The sequence below is a fragment of the Pseudophryne corroboree genome, chromosome 1 (genome assembly GCF_028390025.1).
Source record: "Pseudophryne corroboree isolate aPseCor3 chromosome 1, aPseCor3.hap2, whole genome shotgun sequence".
NCBI lineage: Eukaryota > Metazoa > Chordata > Amphibia > Anura > Myobatrachidae > Pseudophryne > Pseudophryne corroboree.
In genome coordinates, this window is record NC_086444.1 from 1,031,785,741 (window position 1) to 1,031,813,164 (window position 27,424).

Consider the following 27,424-nt stretch of genomic DNA (forward strand, 5'->3'; position numbering starts at 1 on the left):
CTTCTGTCAGTGTGATCATTTAGTGAGGTTGATGACAGTGGTAAAGCAGATTTATGCACAAGTCGCAGAACATGTGCATCTACTTTCGGAGGAACTTCTCTTTTTGAACAATCCACAGCTGGAAATGGATGATAAGAAACCCATCTTTTAGGAATCTTATACTTTTTACTGGGCGCCGCCCAAGACTCAACCATCATTTCCGTCAACTCATCTGACGCTGGGAATTCAGCTTTCACTGATTTGTTCGTTTAAATACAGGTGCTTTAGCTTTTAACACTGTCTTGGCTGGCTCCTCCAACGAGAGAACAGCCTTCACAGCATTAATAAGTTCAGCTATATCTTCTGAACTAAAACTCTGCGACTGATCATCATACGGAGTATTCAAATCTATTGTATCATCATCCGATGTATCATCTTGTGTAGTCTGCCACACAGACGTATCTGTCTTAGTCTTACCTGTCCCTTGGTTGCTTGTAGAGGCTACTGGAACCAAACCATAGGAAGGGAGCTGCATGTATGGGTTCATAGTGTAACCTAACCCTTGAGGTGGTGCTACCGGAGTGAACCTGTCCGCTATTGAAGATAGAGTCTTTGCGAACATATTCCATGGTGGCTCTGTTGGTGTTTTTTACTTCGCTGAAAAGCGAAACAGTTTGCACACAAACCCTCATAAGTGACCAACTGATTCATATCAATTACCCCTGACTTACAAGATAAGCATGTTAGGGCTGTAGGAGTGCTTGATAAATTCTCCTCATCACTTTTGCTGCTCACAGACATGGTAATAATCTGTTATTGACTACACATTTTGTGACTGAAAATCACCCTATATGCAAGTATATAGAGGTGAGATCAATCTGACCACAGTGCACCTGATTTGAGGGTCAGAACAGGACTGACATTACACAGAAAAGTCAGCACACATACTAGCAGTCAGTCACATGTTAAAGCATTACACAGCATTGCAATATGAGAATACAACCTCCATAACAACTTATACATAAGTAGGAAAATTGTACTTCTGTTTTTAACTGGTTCTTTTTTCCAACATAACATGCAGAAAACACAGTAATATACAGGTCTCATGTGCAATAGGTACTAAAAATTAACTATTCATACTAAGAAGTAGAGAGAATTTTTAGTACTGTATACCCTGCCTCCGGAGAGCGGGATACAGGGAGACTCACCACACTTCCATATTCAAGCAAATATGCTCGTAAGACGCTGAGTGGATTCAGACGCTACTGATGTACACTACCGCACTTGATAACTGATAACGGACACGGACGCTGAGCGGCTTCCACGTGTATGCAGAGGCTAAGGCCTGCGACTCGGTCTGGGCGGGAACTCTAGTGTACACAACCGCAGCGTCTAAGCTGCGACCGAGTACCCTCGTGGTAGCGTCTGAGCCGGAAGTGAGGTCATTCAGTTCATGAAACGAGAGACGCTCGGAAACTGCCCATGAACTCAGAGGAGGGGCGGCCAGGAGAGCGTCTGAATCCCCCTGTTGACTTAAACTCCCAGGATCGCGGCCTCTACCTAGTCCTGGCGCCTATGATCCCCGGAGTGTAGCGCTGTCGCACTCGAGATGTTCGGCGCATCAACACACTGTTTGTAGTCTCCACCAAATCAGTGTAGCTGTGTCCTGACCCCTCTAGTAAGAGGAAGTCCATAGACTCACCGTCTTCCCATGCTCCGGCCACAGCCTGGTTACGTCTGCTGGACCTGCTAGAACATCCGACACAGACGCCAGTCGAGACAGCACTACCGAACCCGAAGGTAAGCGTTGTTGCGACCCGGTGGGGAGTTGTTGGAGTGACTCTTTCTAGTATGCGTTTAAGACGCTGTTAAGAGAAGTCGCTCAAAAAAACAATATAGTAAGTCTATAAAAATAAAATAACAAAAAGCTTGAGGCTGCTTTTATATCAGCAGCCATGCGACCATGCGGCTTCCTGCCGCACCAAACAAAAAACTGATTTGACAGAGTCAGTGGGCGGGACTATATGGTGAAGGCCCCAATGCATCCTGGGAGGCCAGAAAGCTCGTGACCGTGTTGGTGCCATTTTCGCTGTCGCTCGACAATATCCCAATGTTATCCTGTGGATACCTGTGGACATAAGAGAAATCACGTTATCAACGGTAAGTTCTTACCATAACTTATATTTTTAGTCCATAAGGGATACTGCGGCGCCGGCCTCAGTGCATTGACGTGTCTGCAGGTTTTTTCTTTTCGAAAAGTTTACCTGTTTGAAAAGTTTACCTGTTCAGCTGTTGCTGTTTAACAGCCGTTGTGGGCGGGACTATATGGTGAAGGCCGCAATGCATCCTGGGAGGCCAGAAAGCGCGTGACCGTGTTGGTGCCATTTTCGCTGTCGCTCGACAATATCCCAATGTTATCCTGTGGATAGTCCTGTGGACCCAGCCAGAGAAAGATGATTTACCGGTAGGTATTAAAATCCTATTTTCTCTAACATCCATAAGAGATACTGGGGATCATTTAATATGATGGGGATGTCCCAAAAGCTTCCAGAACGGGCGGGAAAAGTGCGGAGACGTCGGCAGCACCGCCTGCCCAAACTGGGTATCCTCTTTGGCCAGGGTATCAAACCTGTAGAACTTCACAAAGGTGTTCTTCCCCGACCAGGTAGCAGCTCGGTATAGTTGCAAGGCTGAGACTCCACGAGCAGTGCCAGGAAGACCCCACTGATCTCGTAGTGTGGGCCTTCAGAGACTGTGGAACAGGTAAGACTGCCGGACAAATAGGCTTGTTGTATAGTCAACCTAAGCCAATGAGCAACGGACTGCTTAGAAGCAGGGAAACCCTTTTTCTGCGCATCAAGGAATCCGTATTTCTTATCCGAGCCGTCCTTTTGATATAAATCTTCAAGGCTCGCACAGCATCCGACGACTCCGGAGAAGCAGAAGTGCCAGAACTTGACGGGACAATTGGTTGATACAAGTGTAACGCAGAGACAACCTTCAGCAGGAACTGCTGCTTAGTCCTGAGCTCCGCTCTGTCCTCGTAAAAGACCAAGTAGGGACTTTTAAACGATAGAGCCCCCAATTCTGAAACACGTCTAGCAGAAGCCAGGGCCAGTAACATCACTGTCTTCCACGTGAAGTACTTGTCTTCTACCGTCATCAGAGGTTCAAACCAGGAGGACTGTAGAAAATCCAACACTACATTCAAATCACAGGGTGCCGTGGGCGGCACAAAAGGAGGTTACATGTGAAGTACCCCTTGCAAGAAGGTCTGAACTTCATGCAACACTGCCAATTTCTTCTGGAAGAAAATAGGGAGAGCTGAAATCTGGACTTTTATAGAACCCAGACGTAAGCCCTTATCCACACCAGCCTGCAGGAAATGTAAGAAACGTCCCAAGCGGAACTCTGCAGGTGGATACGTGCATTCCTCGCACCAAGAGAATATCGTCTCCAGATATGATAGTGTTTTGACGTCACAGGTTTCCTGGCCTGAACCATGGTAGCAATAACCTTTCTGGAAAGATACTTGTGAGCTAGGATGTGCTGCTCAACCTCCATGCCGTCAAACAAAGTCGCCGTAAGTCTGGATAGACAAATGGTCTTTGTTTAAGATCTCTTCTCATTGGCAGAGGCCAAGGGTCTTCGACGGACATGTCCAGAAGATCCACGTACCACACCCTCCGATTCCTGATTCGCTTTAGTACCCTAGGGAGCAATGGAATCGGAGGAAACAGGTAGACCCGTTTGGTAAGGCCAAGGCAACGTTAGTGCATCTATTGCCCTCGCCTGTGGGTTCCTGATTCGTGAGCAATACCAGTGAAGCTTCTTGTTGAGTCGAGAAGCCATCATGTCTGTTTGTGGGCAGCCCCACAGGTTGATGATCTGCTGAAACACCTGTTGGTGGAGACCCCACTCTCCTGGGTGGCGATCGTGACGACTCAGGAAGTCCGCTTCCCAGTGGTCTGCTCCCGGAATGAAGATTGCGGATATTGCTCTTGCATTTCTTTCTGCCCAGAGTATCATCTTTGACACTTCTCGCATGCAGGCTCTGCTTTTTGTCCCTCCTTATCGATTTATGTAAGCCACCACCGTGGCGTTATCCGACTGATCCTGGATCGCATGATCCCCGAGTAGGGGAGAGGCCTGAAGAAGAGCATTGTAGATCGCCTGAAGTTCCAGAATGTTGATTGGAAGCAGGGCTTCGTGGGCTGACCACCTGCCCTGGAACTGAGCCCCTTGGGCGACAGCTCCCCATCCTCTCAGACTCACATCTATCGTGAGGAGGATCCAATCCTGGATCTCGAAACTTCAACCCTCCAGTAGGTTTCAGGACTGTAGGCACCACAGGAGGGAAATCCTGGCCTGAGGTGACAGCCGTATTATCCGGTGCATCTGAAGATGTGAGCTGGACCACTTGCTCAAGAGATCCAATTTAAATGTTCTGGCATGGAACCTTCCGTACTGGATCGCCTCGAATAAGGCTACCATTTTACCCAACAATCTTATGCAAAGATGGATGGAAATCCGAGTAGGACGTACAACCATTTGGATTATCTCCTGGAGTGTTCTCGCTTTGTCCTCTGGGAGGAACACCTTCTGAGCCACCATATCCAGAAACATTCCCAGGAACAGGAGCCGCTGACTAGGCTCCAGGTGGGACTTCTGTAAATTGAGAATTCACCCATGGTGTAACAGAAGCTGAACAGTGTGGTCTATATGGAGCAATAAAAGCTCCCTGGATCTCGTCTTTATCAAGAGATCGTCCAGGTAAGGGACAATATTGACACCCAGGATCCGGAGTTGGAACATCATCTCCGCCATCACCTTCGTGAAAACCCTTGGAGACGTGGACAGGCTGAAGGGTAGCTCCTGGAACTGGTAGTGATCGTTCAGCAGGGCAAACCGCAGCAATCACTGCTCGCAAGGATTCCATCTTGAACTTGAAGACCTTTAGATAAGGGTTCAAGGATTTTAGATTCAGAATGGGCATTACCGAACCGTCCGGTTCGGTACCACAAACAGGTTGGAGTAGTGACCCTTTCCCTGTTGTTGTAGTGGCACTGGAACAATGACTTGGGACTGGACCAACAGGATGGCCTGTTGCAGCGTAACTCGTGTATCCTATAAAACTGGTAAGCTCGATTTGAAAAATCGCTGGGGAGGAGCGCTGTCAAACTTCTGCTTGAAGCTCTGAGAAATTAGGTCCTTTACCCAGGCATCCTGGCAGGAGCTTACCCAGATGCGGCTGATGTGACGCAGTCGAGCTCCCACCTAGAGATCCCCTCAGGGTGGGTGGGCACAGTCATGCTGAAGCCTTAGTGGAAGCAGAACTGGTGCTCTGTTCTTGAGAACCTGTGGCTGCTGGTTTTCTTATCTTACCTCTGGTGCCTCTCATTGCATTGGAGTCACCTCTGGCCCTAGATCTAAATCTGGTAGTCCGAAAGGACTGTGTAGACGGCCCCGGGTAGGAATGTCTAGCCGGCGGACCTTATTGGGGAGAAACGTGGATTTCCCCGTAGTAACCTTAGAAATCTATGTATCCAACTCAACCCTGAATAGCCACTCCCCTGAGAAGGGAAGAGACTCCACACTGCGCTTGTAATCTGCGTCCGCAGGACTCTGCGCGCTGACACTGCAATGGCTGTAGTCCTAGCATTAAGAGCGCCGATTTCGTTGAGAGAATCACAGTACGCGTGCACTGTCTTGGATGTGTCTTATGAGGGTCACCGTAGTGCATAACCCCCCCCCCCCAGACCCTCTTGAATTTGAGTCGATCATGTATGAATGGCATGCATCATCCAGCAACCCGCAAGCACAGGTCTTTACAGAACGGCTGGCGTGTCACAAATAGACTTTAGTGTAGTCTCTATTTTTCTATCTCCAGAGTCCTTTAATGTAAAGGAGCCCTCAGCTGGCAGTACCACCTTTTTTGACAGGCGGGAGACTGAAACGTCCATGGCTGGGGGTTCCTCCCAATTTTTCCTGGTGCCGGAGCTATGTAGTTATTTATACTGGCAATGTCCCCTATTTAGTGTAAAACATCACATAAAATGCTAGTTTTCACCACCGCTGCCAGTGTACACAGGGGGGCTATAGCGGCTCCCCCCAGGGAGGATTCCGTATGCCACCCCTGTGATTGCGCCGCACCAAGAACCAGGGAACCCCCATAGCGGGGCCGCCGATTTGTGCTCACCCCTCTTCTCACCTTCAGGCTATGTTAGGGGTGTGCGGCGTGCTGCGATTGCATTCTCCAAGGCGCAATGCCCTGCGGTACCTACAACCTCTCAGGTCGGTGGTCCTGCAGCGGGGAAGTGGCTCTGGTGCCTTAAGAAACCGTTAAACCCCCCCCCCCATAGAGGGGAGGAGCCAGCACACCCTGTTGAAGAAATTTATAGTGCACCGGCTCCTTTGGACCCCATCTAAACCCATCATATTAAGTGAACCCCAGTATCCCTTGGCTGTTAGAGAAACAATATAATCCATCCAAATCTAAGTCTCTGGACATGTTACACCTGCCCCATCTGCAGTGCAGCACGGTTTTGCCCATTAGTGCTATTAGTGTGCTTTTTTTGGTTTCCTAACCCCCAAAATGCTTTATAAAGTCACTCCAGAGTACTAAGCAGGAATGGGAGAGGTGTGAGCTGAAACCAGTCACTATGTTCTATCAGTGTTCACAGGTAAAACATCTCACATTCACTACAGAGATGGCCACAAGTTACTCTATGTTCGGAACGGCATCCCTACAATGTGTACAAATTTGTTAGTACCTTTACAGCTCATTTAAACAATGCGTCATTCTGTGTGAAAAAGTGATTAAATGAAAATCTATGCAAGCTGAAATGCAGGCGCCGACAGCCGATCGTGCTCGAAACGGAGCAACAATTGAATAGCTCTGCTGGAAGCTATCTACTGGCAAGAAAACTACTTGATGTCGCCGATAGATGTGCTGTGCTTTTTTCCCTTTCAATCAGGCCTGGCCAACCTGTGGCTCTCCAGCTGTTGTAAAACTACAAGTCCCAGGATGCTTTACCAGCTGATTGGTGTGAAGGTATGCAGGATTTATAGTTTCCACAACAGCTGGAGAGCCACAAATTGATGATCCCTTCTCCAAATCATGAATAATCCAGAATATACACTTACAGGATACAGACATATTGTTGGAAAAGAGACTAGTATTGAAAAACTCACTTTGCGTGTAGTTTCTTTGCCATCTTGCTGTTTGAAGTACTTTTTCCTAAGTGAACAAGAAAACACAAATTATACTAATAAAAACAGAACGACCATCTGATCGGCGGCAGAAAAATATGTCATAACAAAAATATTTAGGGGGATATCCAATTGTCCCGCCGAGGGCTATCTAATTAGCCCCGATAAACCGCGGCACGCGTGCCGGCTTATCGGGGATTTTGTTTCGCAGGCGAAGCAGAATCCCCAGAAAAAGCCCCATTTTCGTCCGAAAACGGGGCTGTTTCACCCGAAAACACACAGCTTTCACTGAACCTGTGTGTTTTCGGGAGAAAAGATTTTTTATTTTATTTTTTACACGCGATTTATCAAGATAACCTGAAAAAAACAACAAAAAAACGAGAAACATTGGAAAAAAGTCCAATAAACGTCCGAAAACTGACGTTTTTCGGACCCGATGTTTTAAGGGGGATAATTGGATATCCCCCTTATAGTTCTACAGGTTGGCTATTTAAATAGGTACATACGAGAGATGCACAGCAGCAATGTAGTATGTACATAAAATGAAAGCTGTATCTCTCGCAGAGCTCACTCTGGGCCTGATTCAGAGGTGGATGCAGATATAGACGCAACTGCGTCTTTCAACGCAGCCTTTATGCTAAAGCTGCGGCCGATAGGTTTCCCACCGAGACACCCACTGTCTACGCTGCTGATCTGTCGCTGTGCGTATTTAGGCACACCGTCTGAGATTGGACCAGCACTATGGTGTCTCGGAACCTGTCTAAACATGGGCACCTGCATAAGTGCAACTGCGACACCCCCCCTATCTGCCCAACCACCCACCTGTCACCTCCCAGGACGCCCTCGGCTCGTGCCCAAATTCGTTCTGCATCTCCCAGCAGCTACCATTAGGACACATGTGCAGTATGCCAAACACTGGCCAATTACATTAAAATCAGCATTGCGCACAGTTTAACATCCGCCTTTGAATCAGGCCCCCAAGCTCCTGCTGTTAGGTGAGGATCAGGAGTCCCAGATACCTCTTCTGAAACAACCTAGGAAATAATAAGATTTTACTTACCGATAAATCTATTTCTCGTAGTCCGTAGTGGATGCTGGGGAGTCCGTCAGGACCATGGGGATATAGCGGCTCCGCAGGAGACAGGGCACAATAATAAAAGCTTTAGGATCAGGTGGTGTGCACTGGCTCCTCCCCCTATGACCCTCCTCCAAGCCTCAGTTAGGATACTGTGCCCGGACGAGCGTGCATAATAAGGAAGGATATTGAATCCCGGGTAAGACTCATACCAGCCACACCAATCACACCGTACAACCTGTGATCTGAACCCAGTTAACAGTATGATAACAACGAAGGAGCCTCTGAAAAGATGGCTCACAACAAGAATAACCCGATTTTTGTAACAAAAACTATGTACAAGTATTGCAGACAATCCGCACTTGGGATGGGCGCCCAGCATCCACTACGGACTACGAGAAATAGATTTATCGGTAAGTAAAATCTTATTTTCTCTGACGTCCTAGTGGATGCTGGGGACTCCGTCAGGACCATGGGGATTATACCAAAGCTCCCAAACGGGCGGGAGAGTGCGGATGACCCTGCAGCACCGAATGAGAGAACTCCATGTCCTCCTCAGCCAGGGTATCAAATTTGTAGAATTTAGCAAACGTGTTTTCCCCTGACCAAGTAACTGCTCGGCAAAGTTGTAAAGCCGAGACCCCTCGGGCAGTCGCCCAAGATGAGCCCCCTTCCTTTTGGAATGGGCTTTTACCGATTTTGGCTGTGGCAGGCCTGCCACAGAATGTGTAAACTGAATTGTATTACAAATCCAGCGAGCAATCGTCTGCTTAGAAGCAGGAGCACCCATCTTGTTGGGTGCATACAGGCTAAACAGCGAGTCAGATTTTCTGACTCCAGCCTTCCTGGAAACATATTTTTCAGGGCCCTGACAACGTCAAGTAACTTGGAGTCCTCCAAGTCCCTAGTACCCGCAGGTACCACAATAGGTTGGTTCATGTGAAAAACAGAAAACACCTTAAGGAGAAATTGAGGACGAGTCCTCAATTCTGCCCTGTCAGAATGAAAAATTAAGTAAGGGCTTTATATATGATAAAGCCGCCAATTCTGACACACGCCTGGCTGAAGCCAGGGCTAATAGCATCGTCACCTTCCATGTGAGATATTTTAAGTCCACAGTGGTGAGTGGTTCAAACCAATGTGACTTTAGGAAACTCAAAACAACATTGAGATCCCAAGGTGCCACTGGGGCACAAAAGGAGGCTGTATATGCAGTACCCCTTTTACAAACATCTGAACGTCAGGCACTAAAGCCAGTTCTTTCTGGAAGAAATTCGACAGGGCCGAAATTTGAACCTTAATGGACCCTAATTTTAGGCCCATAGACAGTCCTGTTTTCAGGAAATGTAGGAAACGACCCAGTTGGAATTCCTCTGTAGGGGCCTTCTTGGCCTCACACCACGCAACATATCTTCGCCAAATGCGGTGAAAATGTTTTGCGGTTACATCCTTCCTGTCTTCGACCAGGGTAGGGATGACTTCATCTGGAATGCCCTTTCAGGATCCGGCGTTCAACCGCCATGCCGTCAAACGCGGCCGCGGTAAGTCTTGGAACAGACAAGGCCCCTGCTGGAGCAGGTCCTTTCTTAAAGGTAGAGGCCACGGGTCTTCCGTGAACATCTCTTGAAGTTTCGGGTACCAAGTCCTTCTTGGCCAATCCGGAACCACGAGTATCATTCTTACTCATCTCCCTCTTATGATTCTCAGTACTTTTTGTATGAGAGGCATAGGAGGGAACACATACTCTGACTGGTACATCCACAGTGTTACCAGAGCGTCCACCGCTATTGCCTGAGGGTCCCTTGACCTTGCGCAATATCTAGTTTTTTGTTCAGGTGGGACGCCATCATGTCCACCTTTGGTTTTTCACAACGGTTTACAATCATGTGGAAGACTTCCCGATGAAGTCCCCACTCTCCCGGGTGGAGGTCATGCCTGCTGAGGAAGTCTGCTTCCCAGTTTTCCACTCCCGGAATGAACACTGCTGAGAGTGTTATCACATGATTTTTCGCCCAGCGAAGAATCCTTGCAGTTTCTGCCATTTCCCTCCTGCTTCTTGTGCCGCCCTGTCTGTTTACGTGGGCGACTGCCGTGATGTTGTCCCACTGGATCAATACCGGCTGACCTTGAAGCAGAGGTCTTGCTAAGCTTAGAGCATTGTAAATTGCCCTTAGCTCCAGTATATTTATGTGGAGAGAAGTCTCCAGACTCGATCACACTCTCTGGAAATTTTTTCCTTGTGTGACTGCTCCCCAGCCACTCAGGCTGGCATCCGTGGTCACCAGGACCCAGTCCTGAATGCCGAATCTGCGGCCCTTTCATAGATGAGCACTCTGCAGCCACCGCAGAAGAAACACCCTTGTCCTTGGAGACAGGGTTATCCGCTGATGCATCTGAAGATGCGATCCGGACCATTTTTCCAGCAGATCCCACGTAAAGGTTCTTGCGTGAAATCTACCGAATGGGATCGCTTTGTAAGAAACCACCATTTTTCACAGGATACTTGTGCAATGATGCACTGATACTTTTCCTGGTTTTAGGAGGTTCCTGACTAGCTCGGATAACTCCCTGGCTTTCTTCTCCGGGAGAAAACATCCTTTTCTGGACTGTGTCCAGAATCATCCCTAGGAACAGTAGACGTGTCGTCGGAAAAAACTGCGATTTTGGAATATTTAGAATCCACTCGTGCTGTCGTAGAACTACTTAAGATAGTGCTACTCCGACCTCCAACTGTTCTCTGGACCTTGCCCTTATCAGGAAAGCGTCCATATTTCTTTTAAGAAGAATCATCATTTCGGCCATTACCTTGGTAAAGACCCGGGGTGCCGTGGACAATCCAAACGGCAGCGTCTGAACTGATAGTGACAGTTCTGTACCACGAACCTGAGGTACCCTTGGTGAGAAGGGCAAATTTGGACATGTAGGTAAGCGTCCCTGATATCCAGTGACACCATATCGTCCCCTTCTTCCTGGTTCGCTATCACTGCTCTGAGTGACTCCATCTTGATTTGAACGCTTGTATGTAAGTGTTCAAATATTTCAGATCTCACCTAGCCGTCTGGCTTCAGTACCACAATATAGTGTGGAATAATACCCCTTCCCTTGTTGTAGAAGGGGTACTTTGATTATCACCTGCTGGGAATACAGCCTGTGAATTGTTCCCAATACTGCCTCCCTGTCGGAGGGAGACGTTGGTAAAGCAGACTTCAGGAACTTGTGAGGGGGAGACGTCTCGAATTTCCAATGTACACCTGGGATACTACGTGTAGGATCCAGGAGTCCACTTGTGAGTGAGCCCACTGCGTGCTGAAACTCTTGAGATGACCCCCTACCGCACCTGAGTCCGCTTGTACGGCCCCAGCGTCATGCTGCGGACTTGGCAGAAGCTGTGGAGGGCTTCTGTTCCTGGGATTGGGCTGCCTGCTGCAGTCTTCTTCCCTTTCCTCTACCCCTGGGCAGATATGACTGGCCCTTTTGCCCGCCTGCCCTTATGGGGACGAAAGGACTGAGACTGAAAAGACTGTGTCCTTTTCTGCTGAGATGTGACTTGGGGTAACAAAAGGTGGATTTTTCAGCTGTTGCCATGGCCACCAGGTCCGATGGACCGCCCCTTTATACGGCAATACTTCCATGTGCCGTCTGGAATCTGCATCACCTGACCACTGTCGTCTGGCAGATATGGACATCACATTTACTCTTGATGCCAGAATGCAAATATCCCTCTGCGCATCTCGCATATATAGAAATGCATCCTTAAAATGCTCTATAGTCAATAAAATCTTGTCCCTGTCAAGGGTATCAATATTTTCAGTCAGGAAATCCGACCAAGCCCCCTCAGCGCTGCACATCCAGGCTGAGGCGATTGCTGGTCGTAGTATAACACCAGTATATGTGTATATACTTTTAGGATATTTTTCAGCTTCCTATCAGCTGGCTCCTTGAGGGCTGCCGTATCTGGAGACGGTAACGCCACTTGTTTTTATAAGCGTGTGAGCGCCTTATTCACCCTAAGGTGTGTTTCCCAACTCGCCCTAACTTCTGGCGGGAAAGGGTATACCGCCAATAATTTTCTATCGGAGGAAACCCACGTATCATCACACACTTCATTTAATTTATCTGATTCAGGAAAAACTACAAGTAGTTTATTCACACCCTACATAATACCCTTATTTGTGGTACTTGTAGTATCAGAAATATGTAACACCTCCTTCATTGCCCTTAACATGAAACGTGTGGCCCTAAAGGAAAATACGTTTGTTTCTTCACCGTCGACACTGGAGTCAGTGTCCGTATCTGAGTCTGTGTCGACCGACTGAGGTAAATGGGCGTTTTTACAAGCCCCTGACGGTGTCTGAGACGCCTGGACAGGTACTAATTTGTTTGCCGGCCGTCTCATGTCGTCAACCGACCTTACAGCGTGTTGACATTATCACGTAATTCCTAAATAAGCCATCCATTCCAGTGTCGACTCCCTAGAGAGTGACATCACCAATACAGGCAATTTGCTCCGCCTCCTCACTAACATCGTCCTCCTACATATCGACACACACGTACCGACACACAGCACACACACAGGGAATGCTCTGACAGAGGACAGGACCCCACTAGCCCTTTGGGGAGACAGAGGGAGAGTTTGCCAGCACACACCAAAAACGCTATAATTATACAGGGACAACCCCTTATACAAGTGTTTTCCCTTATAGCATTTTTATATATGTAATCATATCGCCAAATAAGTGCCCCCCCTCTCTGTTTTAACCCTGTTTCTGTAGTGCAGTGCAGGGGAGAGCCTGGGAGCCTTCCTCACAGCAGAGCTGAGCAGGAAAATGGCGCCGTGTGCTGAGGAGAATAGGCCCCGCCCCCTTTTCGGCGGGCTCTTCTCCCGGAGTTTGTGAGATCTGGCAGGGGTTAAATACATCCATGTAGCCTCAAGGGCTATATGTGATGTATTTTAGCCATAAAAAGGTATTATACATTGCTGCCCAGGGCGCCCCCCCCGGCGCCCTGCACCCTCAGTGACAGTTGGTGACTGTTGGTGAAGTGTGCTGACAACAATGGCGCACAGCTGCAGTGCTGTGCGCTACCTTATGAAGACTGAAAGTCTTCTGCCGCCTGTTTCTGGACCTCTGGACCTCTTCAACTTCGGCATCTGCAAGGGGGGTCGGCGGCACGGCTCCGGGACGAACCCCAGGGTGAGACCTGTGTTCCGACTCCCTCTGGAGCTAATGGTGTCCAGTAGCCTAAGAAGCAAATCCATCCTGCACGCAGGTGAGTTTTCTTCTCTCCCCTAAGTCCCTCGTAGCAGTGAGCCTGTTGCCAGCAGGACTCACTGAAAATAAAAAACCTAACTTAAACTTTTATTCTAAGCAGCTCAGGAGAGCCAACTAGATTGCACCCTTCTCGTCGGGCACAAAAATCTAACTGAGGCTTGGAGGAGGGTCATAGGGGGAGGAGCCAGTGCACACCACCTGATCCTAAAGCTTTTATTATTGTGCCCTGTCTCCTGCGGAGCCGCTATATCCCCATGGTCCTGACGGAGTCCCCAGCATCCACTAGGACGTCAGAGAAAAGTTATTTATAATTAGATAAACTCTTCCCTCCTACCCTAGCAGCATCACCACATAGAACCCATTATTTCCCAGACATACAATGGACTTAAGTTTTTTGCTTTGTTCTTCTTTTTGGGCATCTTCTATGCCCCACAGCCTCACACCTGCCATGAACAGACAAAGATAACAAGTTACTTGCCGTCATGAAAACATTTATAGGCTCTAATTGTAAAAACCATTTCACACATGTAAAACTAAATAGAACACAGATCAGCCATGCATTGCTGTGCTGCATGCAGCAGGGATGGGCAATATGGTAGAGTGCAATCTATTCTGCTGATGCAAACACTACAAAATAATATTTTACTTTTCCTTTCATTGTGATTATATACTGAAAAATAGAAGATTGTTGTTCAGAACATCAAAATGAGTACTCTCACCACAGGTTACTATTCCCAATAGATGTCCATGTGGATGTTAGTAGTAGCAGCTTAGGGGGCCCCGGGTTCTGAACTTGAGCCTAAGAATATTAATAGATTGGTTTCTCATAAACTCATTGTCCACTAACATGAGGGTCACACTCTAGTTAATTCATTTTCGATACTGTGCCATAACAAACAGCGTCAGAGTTAAACTTGGGCAAATGTTTTCTGAGCACAACAAACACTATCTGCATTTCACTGCAAAATGATTTAAAAAACAAACAAACATGTAAAAATAAGAATTTACTTACCGATAATTCTATTTTTCATAGTCCGTAGTGGATGCTGGGGACTCCGTAAGGACCATGGGGAATAGCGGCTCCGCAGGAGACTGGGCACATCTAAAGAAAGCTTTAGGACTATCTGGTGTGCACTGGCTCCTCCCCCTATGACCCTCCTCCAAGCCTCAGTTAGGATACTGTGCCCGGACGAGCGTACACAATAAGGAAGGATTTTGAATCCCGGGTAAGACTCATACCAGCCACACCAATCACACCGTATAACCTGTGATCTGAACCCAGTTAACAGCATGATAACAGAGGAGCCTCTGAAAGATGGCTCACAACAATAATAACCCGATTTTTGTAACAATAACTATGTACAAGTATTGCAGACAATCCGCACTTGGGATGGGCGCCCAGCATCCACTACGGACTATGAGAAATAGAATTATCGGTAAGTAAATTCTTATTTTCTCTAACGTCCTAAGTGGATGCTGGGGACTCCGTAAGGACCATGGGGATTATACCAAAGCTCCCAAACGGGCGGGAGAGTGCGGATGACTCTGCAGCACCAAATGAGAGAACTCCAGGTCCTCCTCAGCCAGGATATCAATTTTGTAGAATTTTACAAACGTATTTGCTCCTGACCAAGTAGCTGCTCGGCAAAGTTGTAAAGCCGAGACCCCTCGGGCAGCCGCCCAAGATGAGCCCACCTTCCTTGTGGAGTGGGCATTTACAGATTTTTGGCTGTGGCAGGCCTGCCACAGAATGTGCAAGCTGAATTGTACTACAAATCCAACGAGCAATAGTCTGCTTAGAAGCAGGAGCACCCAGCTTGTTGGGTGCATACAGGATAAACAGCGAGTCAGTTTTCCTGACTCCAGCCGTCCTGGAAACATATATTTTCAGGGCCCTGACAACGTCTAGCAACTTGGAGTCCTCCAAGTCCCTAGTAGCCGCAGGCACCACAAATAGGTTGGTTCAGGTGAAACGCTGAAACCACCTTAGGGAGAAAATGAGGAAGAGTCCTCAATTCCGCCCTGTCCGAATGGAAAATCAGATAAGGGCTTTTTCAGGATAAAGCCGCCAATTCTGACACGCGCCTGGCCCAGGCCAGGGCCAACAGCATGACCACTTTCCATGTGAGATATTTTAACTCCACAGATTTAAGTGGTTCAAACCAATGTGACTTTTGGAACCCAAACTACATTGAGATCCCAAAGTGCCACTGGAGGCACAAAAGGAGGCTGTATATGCAGTACCCCTTTTACAAACGTCTGAACTTCAGGGACTGAAGCTAGTTCTTTTTGGAAGAAAATTGACAGGGCCGAAATTTGAACCTTAATGGACCCCAATTTCAGGCCCATAGACACTCCTGTTTGCAGGAAATGTAGGAATCGACCCAGTTGAATTTCCTCCGTCGGGCCTTACTGGCCTCGCACCACGCAACATATTTTCGCCAATTGCGGTGATAATGTTTTTGCGGTTACATCCTTCCTGGCTTTGATCAGGATAGGGATGACTTCATCCGGAATGCCTTTTTTCCTTCAGGATCCGGCGTTCAACCGCCATGCCGTCAAACGCAGCCGCGGTAATTCTTGGAACAGACAGGGTCCTTGCTGGAGCAGGTAGAGGCCACGGATCCTCCGTGAGCATCTCTTGAAGTTCCGGTTACCAAGTCCTTCTTGGCCAATCCGGAACCACGAATATAGTGCTTACTCCTCTCCATCTTATCAATCTCAGTACCTTGGGTATGAGAGGCAGAGGAGGGAACACATACCCTGACTGTTACCCACGGTGTTACCAGAGCGTCTACAGCTTATTGCCTTAGGGTCCCTGGACCTGGCGCAAAACCTGTCGAGTTTTTAATCATGTGGAAGACTTCTGGGTGAAGTCCCCACTCTCCCGGGTGGAGGTCGTGCTGAGGAAGTCTGCTTCCCAGTTGTCCACTCCCGGAATGAATACTGCTGACAGTGCTATCACATGATTTTCCGCCCAGCGAAGAATCCTTGCAGCTTCTGCCATTGCCCTCCTGCTTCTTGTGCCACCCTGTCTGTTTACGTGGGTGACTGCCGTGATGTTGTCCGACTGGATCAACACCGGCTGACCTTGAAGCAGAGGTCTTGCTAAGCTTAGAGCATTGTAAATGTCCCTTAGCTTCAGGATATTTATGTGAAGTGATGTCTCCAGGCTTGACCATAAGCCCTGGATATTCCTTCCCTGTGTGACTGCTCCCCAGCCTCGCAGGCTGGCATCCGTGGTCACCAGGACCCAGTCCTGAATGCCTAATCTGCGGCCCTCTAGAAGATGAGCACTCTGCAACCACCACAGGAGGGACACCCTTGTCCTTGGTGACAGGGTTATCCGCTGATGCATCTGAAGATGCGACCCGGACCATTTGTCCAGCAGGTCCCACTGGAAAGTTCTTGCGTGGAATCTGCCGAATGGGATTGCTTCGTAGGAAGCCACCATTTTACCCAGAACCCTTGTGCATTGATGCACTGAGACTTGGCTCGGTTTTAGGAGGTTCCTGACTAGCTCGGATAACTCCCTGGCTTTCTCCTCCGGGAGAAACACCTTTTTCTGGACTGTGTCCAGGATCATCCCTAGGAACAGAAGACACGTCGTCGGAACCAGCTGCGATTTTGGAATATTGAGAATCCAATCGTGCTGCCGCAACACTACCTGAGATAGTGCTACACCGACCTCCAACTGTTCCCTGGATCTTACCCTTATCAGGGAATCGTCCAAGTAAGGGATAACTAAAATTCCCTTCCTTCGAAGGAATATCATCATTTCGGCCATTACCTTGGTAAAGACCCGGGGTGCCGTGGACCATCCATACGGCAGCGTCTGAACTGATAGTGACAGTTCTGTACCATAAACCTGAGGTACCCTTGGTGAGAAGGGTAAATTTTGACATGAAGGTAAGCATCCTTGATGTCCCTAGACATCATGTAGTCCCCTTCTTCCAGGTTCGCAATCACTGCTCTGAGTGACTCAATCTTGAATTTGAACCTCTGTATGTAAGTGTTCAAAGATTTTAGATTTAGAATCGGTCTCACCGAGCCGTCTGGCTTCGGTACCACAACAGTGTGGAATAATACCCCGTTCCCTGTTGCAGGAGGGGTATCTTGATTATCACCTGCTGGGAATACAGCTTGTGAATGGCTTCCAAAACTGTCTCCCTGTCAGAAGGAGACATCGGTAAAGCCGACTTTAGGAAACGGCGAGGGGGAGACGTCTCGAATTCTAATTTGTACCCCTGAGATATCAACTGAAGGATCCAGGGGTCTACTTGCGAGTGAGCCCACTGCGCGCTGAAATTCATTGAGACGGGCCCCCCACCGTGCCCGATTCTGCTTGTAAAGCCCCAGCGTATACTGAGGGCTTGGCAGAGGCGGGAGAGGGTTTCTGTTCCTGGGAACTGGCTGATTTCTGCAGCCTTTTTCCTCTCCCTCTGTCACAGGGCAGAAATGAGGAACCTTTTTCCCGCTTGTCCACGAAAAGACTGCGCCTGATAATACGGCGTCTTCTCATGTTGAGAGGCGACCTGGGGTACAAACGTGGATTTCCCAGCTGTTGCCGTGGCCACCAGGTCTGAAAGACCGACCCCAAATAACTCCTCCCCTTAATAAAGCAATACTTCCAAATGCCGTTTGGAATACGCATCACCTGACCACTGACGTGTCCATAACCCTCTACTGGTAGAAATGGACAACGCACTTAGACTTGATGCCAGTCGGCAAATATTCCGCTGTGCATCACGCATATATAGAAATGCATCTTTTAAATGCTCTATAGGCAAAAATATACTGTCCCTATCTAGGGTATCAATATTTTCAGTCAGGGAATCCGACCACGCCAACCCAGCACTGCACATCCAGGCTGAGGCGATTGCTGGTCGCAGTATAACACCAGTATGTGTGTAAATACCTTTTAGGATACCCTCCTGCTTTCTATCAGCAGGATCCTTAAGGGCGGCCATCTTAGGCGAGGGTAGAGCCCTTACAAGCGTGTGAGCGCTTTATCCACCCTAGGGGGTGTTTCCCAACGCACCCTAACCTCTGGCGGGAAAGGATATAATGCCAATAACATTTTAGAAATTATCAGTTGTTATCGGGGGAAACCCACGCATCATCACACACCTCATTTAATTTCTCAGATTCAGGAAAACTACAGGTAGTTTTTCCTCACCGAACATAATACCCCTTTTTGGTGGTACTCGTATTATCAGAAATGTGTAAAACATTTTTCATTGCCTCAATCATGTAACGTGTGGCCCTACTGGAAGTCACATTTGTCTCTTCACCGTCGACACTGGAGTCAGTATCCGTGTCGGCGTCTATATCTGCCATCTGAGGTAACGGGCGCTTTAGAGCCCCTGACGGCCTATGAGACGTCTGGACAGGCACAAGCTGAGTAGCCGGCTGTCTCATGTCAACCACTGTCTTTTATACAGAGCTGACACTGTCACGTAATTTCTTCCAACAGTTCATCCACTCAGGTGTCGACCCCCTAGGGGGTGACATCACTATTACAGGCAATCTGCTCCGTCTCCACATTATTTTTCTCCTCATACATGTCGACACAAACGTACCGACATACAGCACACACAGGGAATGCTCTGATAGAGGACAGGACCCCACTAGCCCTTTGGGGAGACAGAGGGAGAGTTTGCCAGCACACACCAGAGCGCTATATATATATACAGGGATAACCTTATATAAGTGTTTTTCCCCTTATAGCTGCTGTATAGTTAATACTGCGCCTAATTTGTGCCCCCCTCTCTTTTTTAACCCTTTCTGTAGTGTAGTGACTGCAGGGGAGAGCCAGGGAGCTTCCCTCCAACGGAGCTGTGAGGGAAAATGGCGCCAGTGTGCTGAGGAAATAGGCTCCGCCCCCTTATCGGCGGCCTTATCTCCCGTTTTTCTATGTATTCTGGCAGGGGTTAAATGCATCCATATAGCCCAGGAGCTATATGTGATGCATTTTTTTGCCATCCAAGGTGTTTTTATTGCGTCTCAGGGCGCCCCCCCCCCAGCGCCCTGCACCCTCAGTGACCGGAGTGTGAAGTGTGCTGAGAGCAATGGCGCACAGCTGCAGTGCTGTGCGCTACCTTGTTGAAGACAGGACGTCTTCTGCCGCCGATTTTCCGGACCTCTTCTGCCTTCTGGCTCTGTAAGGGGGCCGGCGGCGCGGCTCTGGGACCCATCCAAGCTGGGCCTGTGATCGTCCCTCTGGAGCTAATGTCCAGTAGCCTAAGAAGCCCAATCCACTCTGCACGCAGGTGAGTTCGCTTCTTCTCCCCTTAGTCCCTCGATGCAGTGAGCCTGTTGCCAGCAGGTCTCACTGAAAATAAAAAACCTAAACTAAAACTTTCACTAAGAAGCTCAGGAGAGCCCCTAGTGTGCACCCTTCTCGTTCGGGCACAGAGATCTAACTGAGGCTTGGAGGAGGGTCATAGGGGGAGGAGCCAGTGCACACCAGATAGTCCTAAAGCTTTCTTTAGATGTGCCCAGTCTCCTGCGGAGCCGCTATTCCCCATGGTCCTTACTGAGTCCCCAGCATCCACTTAGGACGTTAGAGAAAGCTTATTCAGGAAGTAGAGTCCAGTATGTGCAGCATATTGCACTAACCCCAGCTAAGGCTAGAGAAGCAGAGCAACTGTCCTCCTGTGCGTAGTGCACACATACACCATCCTATATAATTAAAGATTAACGCCGCTCTTCACCTCTACAGGGAGGGGATTCAAGCAGTTTGTGATCTAGTGCCCACTAGATGGCATCTGATGGAGCAATTCAAGTGTTGCTCCATTCAGGCGCGCACAGCCGCTGGCACTGACATTACGGTTTTGTTATTGCGTCATTTTGACTGGTTGGTAACTAATATATACAGAAGTGGCCATGGCATATACCTTACACAGCAGCCCTGCTGCCCGCAGTACTGTACTGCTCAACACACAGCTGCACTGGCACGCCCTCTAGTGGCAAGCTGTGATGTAGCAGGAACTAACAACACGTTCAAGTAAGTACATGCCACGATATGCAGTTCTAAAACAGATGGTGAGCCGTAAGCTTTCCTCCTACACATATGCCTGGCACCAAATGAGTAAATAAAATGATATAACTCCCGACTCACCGTACTGTCACTATAACACACAGCGTATCATTGGAGTATACCAATTCTTTACGGCGCCAACTGAGAGCGAGGCCTGGATAGCAACTGAGGTCACTTCCGGCAGAATGTGGGCTCGCGGGGTAGACGTCACTCTCGCGCCCAGACACCTGACCCGGCTCTTCCGCGAAGTGTTTGTGTTTATTTCCTGGTCGTACAGTAAGCCGGCCCCTAAGGCGTAACCCCTAACGCGCTACTGCTGGCGGTCTGTCCTGTATTTAGGAGATGTCTAGGACGCCACTCTCCACGCTGTTATTGATTGGTCGATTAGAGCAGTATGTGGCTTAACAAGCGCCAAATAACGTGCAGCTGTGGCCCCGGCATCGCAGTTTTACTGTATATTAATATCCAGTGCTTGCCAATCACAGACCGCAAAACGTGTGTGTGTGTACAAATATATACATACACATACTTTCTCTAACGTCCTAGAGGATGCTGGGACTCCGTAAGGACCATGGGGATAGACGGGCTCCGCAGGAGACATGGGCACGTTAAGAAAGACTTTGACTCTGGGTGGAGACTGGGTGCATTTCAGGAGCTCTCCTGAGTTTCCTGTAAGAAAGCATTTTGGTTAGGTTTTTTATTTTCAGGGAGCCTGCTGGCAACAGACTCCCTGCATCGAGGAAAAAAAGAAATAGAGGTGATGGTGGCGCTGGCAGGCCTGTGTATGTGTGCACCCTGGGATTAGCTGCCACCTGGTGAGGAGGTAGCCGGCCTCCTCAAGAAACAGAGCAACTAGGGAAAATTACCAGGTAGGCGCTTAGTGCCAATTGATGGACACAGTGGTAAAAATTAAACCAATTTATTACATAGATTGACAACAAACAACACATAAAAATAATATTGTGGTCTTGTTTATTTTTATGTGTTGTTTGTTGTCAATCTATGTAATAAATTGGTTTAATTTTTACCACTGTGTCCATCAATTGGCATTAAGCGCCTACCTGGTAATTTTCCCTCACTGCATCGAGGGACTGAGGAGAGAGAAACAGACCCACTTCTCTGAGTTCAGGGCTCTGTTTCTTAGACTACTGGACACCATTAGCTCCAGAGGGATCGGTACGCAGGTCTCACCCTCGCCGTCCGTCCCAGAGCCGCGCCGCCGTCCTCCTTGCAGAGCCGGAAGAAAGAAGCCGGGTGAGTATGTGAGGAAAAGACCCATCTGAGGCGGCAGAAGACACTTTGATCTTCACTGAAGTAACGCACAGCACTGCAGCTGTGCGCCATTGCTCCCCTTCACCTCACACACTCCGGTCACTGTAAGGGTGCAGGGCGCGGGGGGCGCCCTGGGCAGCAATATAAACCTCTCTTATGGCACAGATGTATACATACATGTACAGCTGGGCACTGTACATGTATAAAAAGAGCCCCCGCCATATATTAAAAAAATTGAGCGGGACAGAAGCCCGCCGCCGAGGGGGCGGGGCTTCTCCTTCAGCACTCACCAGCGCCATTTTTTCTCCACAGCACCGCTGAGAGGAAGCTCCCCGGACTCTCCCCTGCTTGACACACGGTGACAGAGGGTTTTAAAGTAGAGGGGGGGCACATAATTGGCGCAGATACATAAAACAGCGCTGCTGGGTAAACATTAATTTACTGTGTTATTCCTGGGTCATATAGCGCTGGGGTGTGTGCTGGCATACTCTCTCTCTGTCTCTCCAAGGGGCCTGGTGGGGAAACTGTCTTCAGAAAAGAGCTTCCCTGTGTATGTGTGGTGTGTCGGTACGTGTGTGTCGACATGTCTGAGGTTGAGGGCTCACCTAAGGAGGAGGGGGAGTTTATAAATGTTAGGTCTCCGTCGGCGACGCCGGACTGGATGGATATGTGGAATGTTTTAAGTGCAAATGTTAATTTATTGCACAAAAGGCTAGACAAAGCCGAAGCTGGGGCACAGTCAGGGAGTCAACCCATGCCTGTCCCTATGTCACCAGGACCTTCGGGATCTCAGAAGCGCCCACTATCCCAAATAGTTGACACAGATACCGACACGGATTCAGACTCCAGTGTCGATTACGATGATACAAAATTACAGCCAAAGGTGGCTAAAGGTATTCGATATATATGATTATCGCAATAAAAGATGTGTTGCATATCACTGAGGAACCCCCTGTCCCTGACACGAGGGTACACATGTATAAAGGAAAGAAACCTGAGGTCTCCTTTCCCTCCTCACATGAGCTGAACGAAGTATGTGAGAAAGCGTGGGAAACTCCACACAAAAAACTGCAGATTCCCAAAAGGATCCTAACAGCGTATCCTTTCCCGTCGCAGGACAGGATACGGTGGGAATCCTCCCCTAGGGTGGACAAGGCCTTGACGCGCTTATCAAAAAAGATAGCGCTTCCAACCCAAGATACGGCTACCCTCAAGGATCCTGCTGACCGCAAGCAGAAGGTTACCCTGAAGTCCATTTACACACATTCTGGTACGTTACTCAGACCGGCTATTGCGTCGGCCTGGGTTTGTAGTGCTGTAGCAGCAAGGACAGATTCCTTATCAACGGATATTGAGACTCTTGATAAGGATACCATTTTATTGACCCTAGGGCATATAAAAGATGCGGTCTTGTATATGAGGGATGCTCAAAAAGACATTAGTTTACTGGGTTCCAGGATAAACGCTATGTCTATTTCTGCTAGGCGTGTCTTATGGACCCGACAGTGGACTGGTGATGCCGACTCCAAGAGACATATGGAGTTGTTGCCTTACAAGGGTGAGGAATTGTTTGGAGAGGGACTCTCGGACCTCGTCTCCATGGCTACGGCAGGTAAATCAAATTTTTTGCCATATATTCCCTCACAATCTAAGAAAGCGCCTCATTATCAAATGCAGTCCTTTCGTTCCAATAAAAGCAAGAGAGCACGTGGATCGTCCTTTCTTGCCAGAGGTAAGGGCAGAGGGAAAAAGCTGCATAACACAGCTAGTTCCCAGGAACAGAAGTCCTCCCCGGCCTCTGCAAAATCCATCGCATGACGCTGGGGCTCCCCTGAGGGAGTCAGCTCCTGTGGGGGCACGTCTTCGACTGTTCAGCCATGTCTGGGTCCACTCACAGGTGGATCCATGGGCAATAGAAATAGTTTCCCAGGGTTACAAGCTGGAATTCGAAGAAGTGCCTCCTCGCCGGTTTTTCAAATCGGCCCTACCGAAACAACCCCTGGAAAGGGAGATAGTGTTACATGCGATTCACAAATTGTGTCTTCAACAAATGGTGGTAGAGGTTCCCCTGCTTCAAAGAGGGCAGGGGTACTACTCAACTCTGTTTGTGGTTCCGAAACCGGACGGTTCGGTCAGACCCATTTTAAATTTAAAATCACTGAACCTTTACTTAAAACGGTTCAAGTTCAAGATGGAATCGCTCAGGGCGGTCATCGCCAGCCTAGAAGGGAGAGATTTTTTGGTATCTCTGGACATAAAGGATGCATACCTGCATGTCCCCATATATCCTCCTCATCAGGCGTACCTGAGATTTGCGGTACAGGATTGTCATTACCAATTTCAGACGTTGCCGTTTGGGCTTTCCACGGCCGCGAGAATTTTCACCAAGGTAATGGTGGAAATGATGGTGCTCCTGCGCAAGCAGGGTGTCACAATTATCCCGTACTTGGACGATCTCCTCATAAAAGCGAGATTACGGGAGAAGTTGCTGAACAGCGTATCACTTTCACTGAATGTGTTACAGCGACACGGCTAGATTCTCAATATTCCAAAGTCGCAGCTGAATCCTACAACTCGTCTGCCCTTCTTGGGCATGATTCTGGACACAGACCAGAAAAGGGTTTTTCTTCCGACGGAAAAAGCGCAGGAACTCATAACTCTAGTCATGGACCTGTTGAAACCAAAACAAGTGTCAGTACATCATTGCACTCAAGTTCTGGGAAAGATGGTGGCAACATACGAAGCTATTCCATACGGCAGATTCCATGCAAGGACCTTCCAATGGGACCTATTGGACAAATGGTCCGGGTCGCATCTGCAATTGCATCAGCGGATCACCCTGTCCCCCAGGGCCAGAGTAACTCTCCTGTGGTGGCTAAACAGTGCTTACCTTCTAGAGGGCCGCAGGTTCGGCATTCAGGACTGGATCCTGGTGACCACGGACGCGAGCCTCCGAGGTTGGGGAGCAGTCACACAGCGAAGAAATTTCCAAGGACTTTGGTCAAGTCAAGAGACTTGTCTTCACATCAACATCCTGGAAATAAGGGCCATATACAACGCCCTACGTCAAGCGGAGATCTTACTTCGCAATCGACCAATTCTGATCCAGTCAGACAACATCACCGCAGTAGCTCATGTAAACCGCCAAGGCAGCACAGGGAGCAGAGTGGCAATGGCGGAAGCCAACAGAATTCTTCGCTGGGCGGAGAATCATGTAAGCGCTCTGTCAGCAGTGTTCATTCCGGGAGTGGACAACTGGGAAGCAGACTTCCTCAGCAGACACGATCTGCATCCGGGAGAGTGGGGACTTCATCAGGAAGTCTTCGCGCAGATTGCAAGTCGGTGGGGACTACCCCAAATAGACATGGTGGCATCCCGTCTCAACAAAAAGCTACAAAGGTATTGCGCCAGGTCAAGAGACCCTCAGGCGGTAGCTGTGGACGCCCTAGTGACACCGTGGGTGTTCCAGTCGGTATATGTGTTTCCTCCTCTTCCTCTCATACCCAAGGTGTTGAGGATAATAAGAAAAAGAGGAGTGAGAACAATTCTCATTATTCCAGATTGGCCACGAAGGACCTGGTATCCGGATCTGCAAGAAATGCTCGCAGAAGATCCGTGGCCTCTTCCTCTAAGGTCCCTGTCTGTTCCCAACAAGGTCCCTGTCTGTTCCAAGACTTACCGCGGCTGCGTTTGACGGCATGGCGGTTGAACGCCGGATCCTAGCGGAAAAAGGTATTCCGGATGAGGTCATTCCTACGCTAATAAAGGCTAGGAAGGACGTGACGTCTAAACATTATCACCGAATATGGCGAAAATATGTTTCTTGGTGTGAGGCCAGGAATGCTCCTACGGAAGAATTCCATCTGGGCCGTTTTCTTCACTTCCTACAAACTGGAGTGAATTTGGGCCTAAAATTAGGCTCCATTAAAGTTCAGATTTCGGCCTTATCCATTATCTTTCAAAAGGAATTGGCCTCTTTACCTGAAGTACAGACTTTTGTGAAGGGAGTACTGCATATTAAGCCTCCTTTTGTACCTCCGGTGGCGCCTTGGGACCTTAACGTGGTGTTAAGTTTCCTTAAGTCACATTGGTTTGAACCACTTAAAACAGTGGAGTTGAAATATCTCACTTGGAAGGTGGTCATGTTGTTAGCCTTGGCTTCGGCTAGGTGAGTTTCGGAATTGGAGGCTTTATCACATAAAAGCCCCTATCTGGTTTTCCATATGGATAGAGCGGAGTTGCGGACCCGTCCTCAATTCCTACCTAAGGTGGTCTCATCCTTTCATATGAACCAACCTATTGTCGTGCCTGTGGCTACACGTGACTTGGAGGATTCCGAGTCCCTTGATGTGGTCAGGGCTTTGAAAATTTACGTGGCCAGAACGGCTAGGATCAGAAAAACAGAAGCACTGTTTGTCCTGTATGCAGCCAACAAGGTTGGCGGCCCTGCTTCAAAGCTATTGCTCGCTTGATCTGTAACACGATTCAGCAGGCGCATTCTACGGCAGGATTGCCGTTACCGAAATCGGTTAAGGCCCATTCCACTAGGAAGGTGGGCTCGTCTTGGGTGGCTGCCCGAGGGGTCTCGTCACTACAGCTGTGCCGGTCTGCTACTTGGTCGGGGTCAAACACCTTTGCAAAGTTCTACAAGTTTGATACCCTGGCTGAGGAGGACCTTGTGTTTGCTCATTCGGTGCTGCAGAGTCATCCGCACTCTCCCGCCCGTTTGGGAGCTTTGGTATAATCCCCATGGTCCTTACGGAGTCCCCAGCATCCACTAGGACGTTAGAGAAAATAAGATTTTACTTACCGGTAAATCTATTTCTCGTAGTCCGTAGTGGATGCTGGGCGCCCGTCCCAAGTGCGGACTTCTTTTGCAATACTTGTATATAGTTATTGCTTAAATAAGGGTTATGTTATGGTTGCATCAGGGTGGATCTGATGCTCCGTTGTTGTTCATACTGTTAACTGGGTATGTTTATCACAAGTTATACGGTGTGATTGGTGTGACTGGTATGAGTCTTGCCCTGGATTCCAAAATCCTTTCCTTGTACTGTCAGCTCTTCCGGGCACAGTTTCCCTAACTGAGGTCTGGAGGAGGGACATAGAGGGAGGAGCCAGAACACACCAGAATCCAAATTCTTTCTTAAAGTGCCCTGTCTCCTGCGGAGCCCGTCTATTCCCCATGGTCCTTACGGAGTCCCCAGCATCCACTACGGACTACGAGAAATAGATTTACCGGTAAGTAAAAATAAGAATTTACTCACCGGTAATTCTATTTCTCGTAGTCCGTAGTGGATGCTGGGACTCCGTAAGGACCATGGGGAATAGCGGCTCCGCAGGAGACTGGGCACAACTAAAAGAAAGCTTTTGGTCTAACTGGTGTGCACTGGCTCCTCCCACTATGACCCTCCTCCAGACTTCAGTTAGGATACTGTGCCCGGAAGAGCTGACACAATAAGGAAGGATTTTGAATCCCGGGTAAGACTCATACCAGCCACACCAATCACACCGTATAACTCGTGATACAATACCCAGTTAACAGTATGACAACAACTGAGCCTCTCAACAGAT

General features: G+C 48.6%; 1 protein-coding gene across 3 annotated transcripts in view; it reads right to left on the reverse strand.

Moving 5' to 3' along the window:
• CENPU (centromere protein U) overlaps positions 1-20,858 on the reverse strand; it is a 213,461-nt gene extending 192,603 nt beyond the window's left edge. The window contains exons 1-4 of one of the 3 annotated variants that reach the window (XM_063920727.1): positions 20,660-20,858; positions 14,256-14,335; positions 13,915-13,979; positions 7,174-7,219 (exon numbers count right to left, since the gene is read on the reverse strand). In XM_063920727.1, coding sequence (XP_063776797.1) covers positions 7,174-7,219; positions 13,915-13,955 — 87 coding nt within the window. In that variant the 5' untranslated portion in view covers positions 13,956-13,979; positions 14,256-14,335; positions 20,660-20,858. Of the gene's footprint in view, positions 1-7,173; positions 7,220-13,914; positions 13,980-14,255; positions 14,336-20,435; positions 20,599-20,659 lie in introns of those variants that run through there. The other 2 variants (XM_063920726.1, XM_063920728.1) reach the window with 2 other exon arrangements.
• Between the last annotated feature and the right edge of the window lie 6,566 nt (positions 20,859-27,424).